The 11,678-nt window shown below is 48.9% G+C and overlaps 2 protein-coding genes across 2 annotated transcripts; one reads left to right on the top strand and one right to left on the bottom strand.

Annotated features, from left to right (window-relative positions):
• The first annotated feature begins 2,702 nt into the window (after nucleotides 1–2,702).
• On the top strand, nucleotides 2,703–8,264 carry MED31 (mediator complex subunit 31). The gene is made up of 4 exons (XM_082328527.1): nucleotides 2,703–2,812; nucleotides 6,007–6,084; nucleotides 6,758–6,854; nucleotides 7,653–8,264. The coding sequence occupies exons 1-4, from the start codon at nucleotides 2,803–2,805 to the stop codon at nucleotides 7,843–7,845; spliced, it is 378 nt and encodes a 125-aa protein (XP_082184653.1). The 5' UTR covers nucleotides 2,703–2,802; the 3' UTR covers nucleotides 7,846–8,264.
• Nucleotides 8,265–8,997: 733 nt separating this feature from the next.
• TXNDC17 (thioredoxin domain containing 17) lies at nucleotides 8,998–11,616 on the bottom strand. The gene is made up of 4 exons (XM_082328528.1): nucleotides 11,308–11,616; nucleotides 10,630–10,711; nucleotides 9,984–10,059; nucleotides 8,998–9,358 (listed from the first exon to the last, which is right to left on the bottom strand). The coding sequence occupies exons 1-4, from the start codon at nucleotides 11,447–11,449 to the stop codon at nucleotides 9,290–9,292; spliced, it is 369 nt and encodes a 122-aa protein (XP_082184654.1). The 5' UTR covers nucleotides 11,450–11,616; the 3' UTR covers nucleotides 8,998–9,289.
• Nucleotides 11,617–11,678: the final 62 nt, after the last annotated feature.

Here is an 11,678-nt window from a genome sequence, read left to right as displayed (position 1 = left end):
AGGGGAAAGTGTGACTACCGACTCCGTTCAGGACCGAAAAGACTTGCCCCCCCCCACCTGAGAGGAGCATGCGTGCTAATTTACATAGCAAGCAAGGCTAATTTAAATACAGTAAACCAATAGTGTATGAAATGTTAATCACCAACCAATAAGTGTAAATATAGGTGGGTTTATACTAATCATGTAACCTCATAAATATACTGTAGTTTTGTATGACGGTGTGCTTGATTTGTGGGAAACCACTGAGCACCCAGGCTTGCACAAACCTGAAATAAATAATCCATGTCTCTCCTGAGTGTGTGATTATTGGCCTGTTGCACACCGGGCAAAGAATCCACTTTTTGGACAACAGGAGCAGGCCATCGCCATGTGCTGAAAGACGAGCCTGGCTGAACAGAGAGCTTTGGCTGGAACTCAGGGGAAAAAAAAAAGAGAGTTTATGACTTTTGACTCAGGAGGACTACAGGATATCATGAGGTTATGGAGGGAAAAAATTAGACAGGCCAAAGCCCAACTAGAACTTAATCTGGCTACTGCCATAAAAGACAATAAAAACGTTTCTAGAAATACCTTCACAACAAAAGGAGGGCTAAGGACAATCTCCATCCTTTATTGGATGTGGGGGAAACAGCAACAAAGGAGGAGGAAAAGGCTGAGGTACTTAATGCCTTCTCTGCCTCAGTCTTTAATGGTCAGAGCAGTTGTCCTCTCTGTGATGCGGGGAGGGAGGGAGTGTGGCATGGGCTGCTTGCGCTCATCATGTCCCTGCCCCTTGCAGTGCTCCCCCGGTGCAGCCGGCCCAGGGTCCAGCCCTGCAGCCAGAGGCAATTTTGGCTGGTGGTGGGCTGTGCAAGCAGGGGCCCCTGCACGCTGCAGGAAGGTGCTCCGTCCTCTCCCTCATCCCACTCCCGGCGTTACCCCCACCGGCTGGGGTGACAGTGCCACCCTCCCCCGGCAGCACGCGGGCTGTGCCGGTGCACAGATGTGTCCCCAAGGTAGCTGGGCAGCTGTGCCGTAAGGCTGGACTCTGCATCCGTGAGAAGCGCCTGGTGAGTCCCTGGCCCTGCATCGCCAGCAGCAGCCCACGTGGCACATGCGCTCTTTTCCCCTCTTGCAGCACCACGCTGGTGGGCTGAGGTGGAGAGGGGCTGATGAAGAGGGCTTCTACGGTTTCCTCTTCCCCAACATCCAGCAGGAGCTGAAGCAGCTGGCACAGAAGGTGAGGCTGGGGGGGCATGTATCCCCATGCCCCGTGTCCAGCGCTGCACAGGCCACCAACCCTGTGCCATCCCCAGAATCTTCCACCTCCCCTGCGGGAGCAAGCAGGGCTGTGTGTCTCCCAGTTCTTCGGAGAGTTCAAGTGAGTGTAGCCGCCCCGCGGGGCTGGGGCTGAACTGTCTTCTCTGTCCCCCAGGTCCTTCTGCTTGGAAGCAACGGCCCATGCAGCAGGACCAGAGCCACTGGCTCATCTGCCAGGAGGCGGTGGGAAGCGCCGCAGGGAAAGCACCAGCCACTGCGCTGCAACTTTCAGATTCCATTTGGGAGGATGCTGGCCTCTTCTTCCTCAGCCAACGTGCCACAGGCCAGGGTGCCGTGCAAGGGTCCCTGCGCGGGGGGGGCTGGACCCTGGGCCGGCTGCACCGGGGGGCACTGCAAGGGGCAGGGAGATGATGAGCACGAGCAGCCCATGCCAGGCTCACAGCCACGGATCACAGCCCTGCGCCTGTCCCCAGGTCCCACATGGCTGCGGTGCCCACACAGCCCTGGAGACCCCGTCCCCCCGGCTGCACCCCTCACCAGTGCTCGCAGCACTGCAGTCACTGCACTCCCAGGAGCCAGCATCTTCTCCACAGCGGAGCAGAGCTGGTGGGTCCCGCGGGAGCTGCAGAGCAGGAGTCTCCAGGGCCTGGGGGAGCAATGGGACCCAGTGCCACCAAAGGCTCCCCAGCTGTGGGTTGCCAGCCCAGGTGCTGTGCCGAGCCCACCTCCACCCTGCTCCTCCGCCCCAGCAGCCAGGGCTCAGGTGCCGGCATGTACCCTGCGCCGAACCCAGCTGGGCATCCCAGGGAATCTGCCCAGAGGAGGAGACGAAGGCATCGCCTCCTGGCTGGGGCTGCAGCGACCGGGGCCGCCGGCACCCACCCGTTCACCTCCGCCAGCTCCCGTCCCGCTGGGAAACAGGCGCTGGCTGGCGATGCAGGAGCCGTGCCGCTGGTACTGATCTGCGAAGGCCCCGTCCGCCTCCCGGGCAGCATCCCTGTGGGAGTCAGGGACGGCCCAGCCCCGGGAGCGGGGGGGACACCCCGCCGGCACCCCGGGAGGAGCGGCCGGAGCATCGCGGGGCGGGAGGGAGGCAGGGGGAGGCCGCCGACCTCTCGGCGATTTGGATGCCCAGGCGAAACACCCGCACCGCATGAGGAGAAGGCAGCACCGGACCGATCGCTCCTGCGCTCCCCGCTGGCGCAGCACGCGGCCGGGGAGCCCGCTCCCGAGTGGCCCTCGCCGCTGCCCCTGCCGGCCTGCCGCAAACGCAGGCGGCCGGGAGCGGGCTCCCCTGCGGCGGCGCCCGCCGCCCGCCCCTCGCCCGAGGCTCGCCGCGCTGCCCGCCGGCCCCGGGCGCACCCCCCGCCCCGCGGGCGGCGGCACCGAGCGGGCAGGCGCGGCCCGGCCCGTTGCCGGGGCGCTGCCGCCGCCTTCCCAGCGTGCCTCGGTGCCGCTTCCCGCCGGGCTTCCGTCCGCCGGCAGCGGCTGTCCCCGCCGCCATCTTGTGTCGGCGCCGGCCGCGCAGCCCGGCGGGCCGCCATGGAGACAGGTGAGGGGTGGCGGTTGCCGCTGCCCCCCGGGCGCTCGCAGTGCTGGGTCCGGCGGGACAGCGCGGCGGGGGGCGGGCAGGCCGAGCGCTTGCGGCCCGGGGAGAGGCCGCCTGCGGCCCTGCCGCACGGGAGCCGGGGCCGGCGTAGCGCGGCCCTGGCGGGCGGCGGGTGCTGGCCGGGTTCTGAGTCCTCGGAGAAGGGGGCTTGCGGCAGGCTCCGGCTGCCCCGCGGGCCCTCCCGTCTCTGTGCTGGCCAGGCCGGCTCCGGCACACCGTTTGCTCCGTTGCCTGGAAGTACCCGCGGCCTTCATCCTCCCCGAGGCCGGGGGAGGGCGGTGGCGGGAGGGCGTCAGAGGGCGCATCCGTGCTGGCAGAGCTAAATCCCGCTTTCCCCAAACTCTTACGTAGCTTGTGCCACGGATGACACCCCGACCTCATTTTTAACATTTGCCCTTGATTCAGGAGTCAGAGCTGCAAATCTGGGAGCACAAGGCCTTCAGTCAACCCCACTCTGTCCCTCATCTTTATTCCTGTGGAAAGTATTGGTTTTCACAGTTCCCCACGAGCCCTGGGCTAGTTGCTATGCCCGGATAGCTTTTTAGAAAAAGGAGAGTGTGTTTAGATGCAGCCTTTTCAGAAGCATGTATATCCTGGTGTTAAGGTCTGTCGATGGCCACAGCTGGGAGCTGAAAGTTGGCCTCCCGGTCCCGGGAAGGAGCGGTCTGTGGTGGTAACCGCAGACCTCCGAGCATGGAGAGCATGCCTTCCACCAGCGAGGGTTTGCTCTGTCTTCATCATGGTTAAAACTTACACGTTTTCCTTATTGTTACCCATGATCTCAACTTGCATTGTACTGCTCTTGTATTCTCTGTTCAAGTTTCTTATTTTTTTTAAGGACATAGCCATTTCTCTGTAGTATGGAAATGCTCTGAGGTATGAGATGGAGCCACTAGGGAATTAGAGACTTGTCACTAAAATACAGTGGCAAATAGAATTTATCAAATTACCGTCACCTGATTTTTATGTCGTAAGTTTTATAAGTATTGCATAAATAATTCCTCCTACTTAAAGTATTTCATTTATTTTTCATTGATGCTACAACAATTAAAAGAACTAGTGGCAGTGTGGGCTATTTTAAACAGATTAAGAAATGACTGTTTACTAGTTTGTAAAAAATAATTTTAAATGTAGAATTGTCATTTACATGTTTGTTTTTTTTTTTTCCCTGTCAGGATCTGCTAGAGCTTGTGTTATCAATGGAATGTTTAACAGTTTTCAAAATTAATACCAATATAGGTGATGTGGTGAAAGTAGGTGAGGGAAAATCTGTAATAACCAACCTGGATCAAATAACATTGTTTACACCAATAGCGAAGAGAGACGTTTTTCTAGAATACAGTGACATTGAAAAGGAGAAAAATTTAAATGAAGCTACTTCGATGGAGTGATTCTAAAAATAAGAATGTCAGTCGATTCTTTATTCCTTTCTTTTGGTATGGTAGCCCCCAGCTCATATAGTCATGGGCATAAATGCAGAAATTAAGTGAATTTCTTATGACCACTGCTAAACAGGCAGAAACTGTTAGGACCCAGCTTTGATTTGGTATAGGGTTCAAGGAAGTAGGGTGTTCTTCCACACTTTACCTTGCAAAATGGGACTGTTTGTCAGAATTTCAGAATAGTTCATGTTCAAAGGAACCTTTGGAGATCATCTAGTCCAACCCCCTGCTCAAAGCAGGGTCAACTAGACCGGATTGCTCAGGACCTTGTCTAGTCAGGTCTTCAGTATCTCCAAGGATGGAGATTCCACAGTTTCTCTGGGCAACGTATTCCTATGATCAATCACCTTCACAGTGAAAAAAAAAAAAAAAAAAACAGGAAAAAAAAAGAATTAAAAAAAACCCCAGCCCCCAAAAAACCGCCAAACCAACCCACAAAAACCCACAAAACCCCAAACTTATGTTTAAAAGGAATTTCCTGTATTTCAGTTTGTGCCCATTGCCTTTTGTCTTTTCTCTGAGCAGCACTGAGAAGAGTTTGATTCTGTCTTCGTTCCCTCACATCACATATTTATACACGTTGATAAGATCATCCCTGAGCCTTTTGTTCTCAAAGCTGAACAGTCCCAGCTCTCTCAGCCTCTCTTTGTATGTCAGAAGCTCCAGTCCCTTAATTATCTTTGTCCCTTTGCTGGACTTGCTCCTGTATATCCATGTCTTTCTTGTCGTGGGGAGCCCATAATGGGATGCAGCACACCAGATGAGGTCCCACCAGCGCTGCGTAGAGGGGAAGGATCACTCCCTTGACCTGCTGGCAATGCATTTCCTAATGCAGCTCAGGATGCTATTGAGCTACTTCGCTGCAGTGCCTCACTGCAGGTCGTATTCAACTTGTCTACCAGGGCTCCAGGTCCTTTTCTGCAAAGCTGCTTTTCAGAAGGTTGGCCCCCAGCCTGTACTGTTGCACGGCGTTATTCCTCCCCAGATGCAGACCTTTGCGTTTCACTTTGCTGAACTTCATGAGATTCCTGTTGGCCCACTGCTCCAGCCCGTTGGGGTCCCTCTGAATGGCTGCACAACCCTCCCGTGTCTCAGCCACTCCTCCCAGTTTTATGCAGCCGACAAACTTGCTGCGTGTGCAGTCTGTCACATCATCTAGGTTATTAATAAAGACATCAAACAGCCCTGGATCCCATATCAACCCCAACGGTATACCACTAGCGTACGTTGTACTGTGAGAACATTGCGGTATTCTCACTTGTGTACTCTGTCAAGATATCTTTCTGCAAAAAAAAAAAAATGCTGCCTTGCACCACTTTTAAAAATACGTACAACTAGGATTTCAGTGGGCTGTTGGCAGTTCCCTATTCTTACCTTCTTAATTTTCCCTGTACAAAAATATTCTAGGCCTCTTGCTCTTGCCTTTTCCTTCACTCTAAACAAAGTGTCAGTGGGCATTCCTCCATTCTTTGCACTTGCTTGGCTGTAAAAAAAAAATCCCAGCACATTTATTAATGCAGGCCCAACACTGAGTCATGTAATGAAGGCTTTGCTAAATGAATCCGTATTTATTATGGGGAGTTACTTTTTCTCCTGTTTAAACACGTTGCGTCTATTTGTATGGCTCAAACTGAGAAAATTACTTTCAAATCTATTGTGTGGGTCCAATTCTTACTATTTTTCTTGCGTTATCAGATGATACAGGAAATCGACTTCGGTTCCAGCTGGAGCTAGAGTTTGTTCAATGTCTGGCAAATCCAAATTACCTCAACTGTGAGTACTTGCAAGTAAATATCAGGATCCTGAGGAATTAATATAGTTTGATGATGTTTATTATTACTGGTAATGTTAAACAGGGAGAGAGAGGGCTAAACAAAGAAAAGGGAATGGGTCTTTCACAGCATAAAGGTAGTCTGTAAATAATTTAATTTGTCTAGATTTCTAACGGGTGGGTTTTCTAAAATGCAAAATGTTTTATTGGTTGAAATGAAAAAAATATGCATCTGTCTGGGGGAGAAAAAACATGAAGTTCAAGTCTGTAGTTAAAAAGTAATGTCAAGTTAACAGTATTCCTTTATCTGAAAACAGAATTTTATTAATGTTAATAATAGTTTCAGGTACTGTACTGAATTCCCTTGAATCCCCTGCCAATTTTGATGCTACAGTCAAAATTTCCTGTTTCAAAAAGCTGTTTTCTTCCTTGCTGTTGTGTGAAAGATACATACTGTAAGGGAGACGAGACTAGTTTATTATGCCTGGTATATTGACATAAAATGTATTTTCCCTGTGGTTTTTTTCATTTTGAATTACCAAAATTTGATTGTGATGATAAAGTTTTGACTAAAGTACCTCTTTATATAGCTTTGTGAATACATATTCTTCAAGTTTGGCAGATTTTTTTCATGCATCCGTAACTGACAATTCCGTATGTGTCATTTTGTTTCAGTTCTTGCACAAAGAGGCTACTTCAAAGACAAAGCTTTTGTAAATTATCTTAAATATTTACTTTATTGGAAAGAACCTGAATATGCAAAGTACCTGAAGTAAGTGTTAAAATCACTTAGGTTTCTGCATTTTAATGATTTGATGTTTACCTTCTGTTATGTACTGTACAGCAGCATGTCAGTATTTGATTTCTGCCTGTAACCTTACCTTTGGCCTCCCCACTGTGTTTACATGCAACATAAATTTTCCTGTTTCCAACAGTCCAGGTGTAGCAAGAATAGACATTATAAAACTTGTCTTTCATGAGGTGTGCATGGAATCTTCCTTTTGCAGCCTGTATCTGCACTTTATCATTTGTTTAAAATAAAACTATTGAACATTATGGCACGAAACTATTGAACATTATGGCACAAAACTATTGAACATTATGGTACAAAACTATTGAACATTATGGTACAAAACTATTTCAGTTAGGCCCAGTAAGCACATTTTTAAGAGTGATTTTGCATTGTTGATGCTTACACAAAGCAAAGGATGACTTTGCATTTTTGTGAGTGTACAAAATCCTTCAAATTTTGGGAAAACAGTTCTTGGTTATGTTCCTTAAATGAGTTCTGGGAACAGATATTGTAGTTGTTATGTATTTATTTTAGTAAAATCTAGCCATTAGAAAAGCTAGGCTAAGCAAGCATACATATCCATTTATTTGTTTCCTAGGCTAATACTGAAGTTATTAAGTTACAGCGTGTGCAATATGTACAGCCTTAAGTGGTTTGAGACTTGAGTAAAGCACATACATAATAAAACTACGATAATGAACTGCAGAATTATTGGGGACTCCAGTTTTAATGTACCTTGTAAAAACTTGTATTAAAGTATGTTTATTTTTAATCCAGGTATCCTCAATGTTTGCATATGTTAGAGCTGCTCCAATATGAACATTTCCGCAAAGAACTGGTAAATGCTCAGTGTGCTAAATTTATTGATGAGCAACAGATTCTTCACTGGCAGCACTATTCGCGGAAAAGAATGCGCCTCCAGCAAGCACTTGCAGAGCAGCAGCAACAAAACAACACCTCTGTAAAATGAAAACCGCTTGGAAGAGTGATAAGGTGTACTTTGTGGCAGTTGAAGTATTTACAAGAGAGGAATGAACCCTTTTGTAGGTTTGGCTCTGTGTGTGTGTACATTTAATTTTTGACTTATTAAGTGACTGTTTTTTTCTTTCATCAACTTTTTTAAAGATACAAGACTGATTAAACACCTACTTCTGCAATTTCTTTTGTAGCATGGACAATTTTGTAAGAGCATTTACTTACTGTAGTTATTGATTCCTCTTGATTTTGAAAACAAAACATGGTTTTTGAGGGCACTGACATTTAAGTATCTAACACAAAGTGTAGCGCAGAAGCCTGTTCTTAGGAGGCATTTTCCCTGGAGAATAATGCTGTGTCTCAAAGCGTGGCTAAGAACTCCCTCATGTACTACTTTTTACAACTGCAGGATGAGCAAAGTTGAAGTGATGATATTGTACAAAATCTAAATGGTGGATTTTTGCCTTGAAACGGAGCTGAGCTATTGCTTGTCATTTCTTTTTACCCGGTAATCATTGCTGCTGGGGGTCTTGCAGAGTTTTCCTTACAGCATGTTTTAGCTATAGAAATCAAAGTGTGACGAGATAAGGGAGCAGAGATAAGTAATAAACTTTGCAGATACTCAACAGAAGGAAATAGGCTGCGGCAGTATCTATTCTGTTAAAGTCAGCTTACTTTAATCTTGGTTTTCTGCCAGTGAAACAGTGGCTGCTCTCAGGCTTACGCTACAGTATGCATAGTGAAAACAATTTGTGTTACAAAAAAAGGTGTAAACGCTTGCAGGACTGGAGAAGCATTTGCCATTTATTCCTGTGTAGTTTTTATTGTAAGAACAGAGATCTCGGCAGCTGTCAGGGATTTAACTTTTTGTATTTTAGATTGTATTCATGCTGCATTCATGTTTTATTTCATATCCTTGTAGGAGCAGGTACTGCAGCTGTTAACCTTTAACATGTGATCAGTGACACCAGGACTGTCAGCCTTCAGCTTATCATACTTAGACTGAACAGATCAGCGCTTAAACATCTCTGGCACTGAAAATTTACCTTAACAACTTCAGTAGCTGTGTTAAGTCAGATGTAGGAAGAATAAGCAGGTTTTTCTGTTTCTCTTACCCTCCCGCCCCCCTTATTCACTATTAAAGGTATAACTTCGCAGTTAAGTCTTACTCTTCAGTAACTGCAGGCTGCTCTCTCAGTTTAGAACATGAGCTCAGCTCCTTTGAAAAGAGGCTGTTTGCAAACTCAAGTTTATTTGAACATGAAAGGAAAGATACAGTTTTTTGTTGCAGGATTTTAGTGGTGGGTTTGGACCTAGAATTGAATGACATTTATCTTGACTAGTCTGAAGTAATTAACCGTGAGGTTAAGGATTCCTTGAAAGGACACTGCCAGTAACTCGAGATTAAGATCTTCGTAAATGATTGACTGCTGGAGGATTTAGTCTTCAGTAAACAACATACGCACAAGCTCTGCTTTAAAACATTCTTCTTCAACCAGCTTCTGAGGCTGAAAGAAAAGTTAAGATGTTTTAGGGGCAGTTCAAAAACCTGCTCTAGACCAGAGCCATTTGCGCGTACCAACGTTAGCCATTGTTTTTCCAGTGGGGGTGGGGTGGAACAAGCAAGGTAAGAATAATTAAAAAATGCCTGTGGGTTTTCTGGCCTTGGAAGAGGCATTTCAAGAAAGTAACTGCCAATTTAAATAATATGCACAAGTTAAAACTTGAGCTCTAGTCTGTTTGAATCAAGAGCATACTGCACATAACCTTGTGTCGCTCCCGTAATTCAGCATTTGGATTTTTTAAAATTTGAGGTGGTGCAAGACAGGAAGCTAGCAATGTTGCTAAGAATTTTCTCTACCCCTCAACCACTACATGCTAAGTGTACATTCTTTACGATATGTTTATTACAGACAACATTATACAGAAAGCAGAGTGGTTCTCTCTTGAGGAACTGTTTGAGCCAGGAAGAGTGCATGGGTGGCAGCAAAAGAGGTGTTCCTAATAGTCTGCTCTTTTTAAACAAGAGAGGGTATCAGAAAACATGCATGACTAATTCATTTACAGCCATAAGCTCCCGCCAGTTTCCCATTTGAATGCCTGTAGATCTAGAACGTACAATAAATCACTTACTGTTCCATATTTAAGTAGTGTAGGCACTCCTGTTAGTTTCAGATTCTTCCTGAATTCATTGTTGGGATCTTTCCAGCTGTTGATGAAGAAGGGGTTAAGCACAGCTTGTAGAGGTGCAGTTTGAAGTTAGCCTGTTAGAATTCCTTCAAAAGGGTGATTCAGGGTCTTTGCCTCACACCTCCCCAGCCCACTTCTCAGAACAAGCATGCAGATAGCTCACATTAGGGATGGTGTAGACCTCAAAACTCAAAAAAATCACAGAATCATAGAATGGTTTAGGTTGAAAAAGATCTTTACGGTCATCGATTCCAACCGTTAACCCAGCAGTGCCAAGTCCACCCCTGAACCATGTCCCTAAGCACCACAGCTACCCGTCTTCTAAATACCTCCAGGGTATTTAAATACCTCCAGGGTATCCCAGCCACCTCCCTGGGCAGCCTGTCCCAGTGCCCGACTACCCTTTCGGTGAAGAAGTTTTTCTTAATACCCAACCTAAACCTCCCCTGGCGTAATGTGAGCAAATTAAGCAGATGCTTCATTCCTTGCAGGAAAGGACAGTTCAGTGAGTTGTTCCAACAGGTTAGTTAACCCCCAGCCCAGGAATAGGGAAGTTATGTCAGTTGTTGGCATCAAAACGGTTACTTACTAGGCTCTGTCTCCTACTAGGCAGTAGATGAATACAGACTCATCAGGCATGTTATGAAGTTCCTTCCTCACAACTGGTTCAGCTAGAGAGTAATGTTAAAAATCTGTTAGTAGTTAATACTTTTACTGTGCTACAGAATCACACAGATGTACTTTGACCAGCAAGGCTGGTAATTAAGGTTTTGTCCGCTGCAGGTAAATATCTGTATTTTGTTTCATGTGGTTATCGACAAGCTTTGCAGAATTTACATGCCCAACGTTGAAGGGACTGGTCCTTGAGTAAAGGCCGATTTCTGCTTTAGCAAGTACGAAAAATAATCCCTGTCTCCTGTCTGTATGCAAGCCCATCAGAACAGCGGTGAGCAGCGGCCATACGTACTCTAGCATATATGAACTAGAAAGGTCAGCGCAACGTTTTCTGAGGAACTGCCTTCATGTTCTACTGCCGGGGACTCGCGGGTGGGCGACTTCTGCCTCCTGACACGCAAGCGTCCTCGGGCAAAGGGAAGGACAGCGCGCACCCCGGGCCGGGCCGCGGGCCGAGCGCGGGGCGGGCGGCGCCGTCCCCGCCGCCGGGGGCCGAGGGAGAAGGGCGCTGCCCCGGGGCGCCGCCGGCCGCCTCTGCCCCTGCGCCCGCCGAGGCCCCGCGGCGGGGAGCGGGGCGTCCCGCGGGCCTCACCCGTCACGCAGTCGGGGCACCAGCTCCTGCCCTCGGCATCCTTGTCGCCGCAGAAGAGCGCGAAGATGGGCCGGCCGTGGTAGCGCTGCGCCGTCTGCACGAACTCGGGGTACCCGCGGACCTGCTTCTCCTCCCAGCCCATGGCGCCCGCAGGAGGCGGCGGCGGCGGGAAGGGGCGGGCTCCGCGCCTGGCCCGCCTCGGGCACCGTAGTTCCGCGCCGCTGCGGCCGCCTCGCCGCTTCCCGGCGCCCTCAGCGGCGGCGGTTGCCGGGAGCGGGTTTGAACAGCGTCCCGGTAGGTCCGGGCCCGGGCCCGGGCCGCCCGCCCTCAGCCGCAGCGGGGCGGGGCGGGGCGGGGCGCTGGCGCCGGGC

This window comes from Platalea leucorodia, assembly GCF_965183815.1.
Source record: "Platalea leucorodia genome assembly, chromosome: 16".
Lineage (NCBI taxonomy): Eukaryota > Metazoa > Chordata > Aves > Pelecaniformes > Threskiornithidae > Platalea > Platalea leucorodia.
This window is presented reverse-complemented; position numbering and strand designations above follow the sequence as displayed.

Bases quoted from the DNA above. Each gene is read 5' to 3' on its own strand.
- MED31 (XM_082328527.1), top strand. The intron at 6,085-6,757 runs GTGAGTACTTGC...ATTTTGTTTCAG, and splicing joins AAATCCAAATTACCTCAACT to TTCTTGCACAAAGAGGCTAC. The intron at 6,855-7,652 runs GTAAGTGTTAAA...TTTTTAATCCAG, and splicing joins GAATATGCAAAGTACCTGAA to GTATCCTCAATGTTTGCATA.
- TXNDC17 (XM_082328528.1), bottom strand. From the start codon at position 11,449: ATGGGCTGGGAGGAGAAGCAGGTCCGCGGGTACCCCGAGTTCGTGCAG. The intron at 10,060-10,629 runs GTAAGTAACCGT...CTTCATCAACAG, and splicing joins CTAGTAGGAGACAGAGCCTA to CTGGAAAGATCCCAACAATG. The intron at 9,359-9,983 runs GTAAGTGATTTA...CTTTTCTTTCAG, and splicing joins CACTACTTAAATATGGAACA to CCTCAGAAGCTGGTTGAAGA.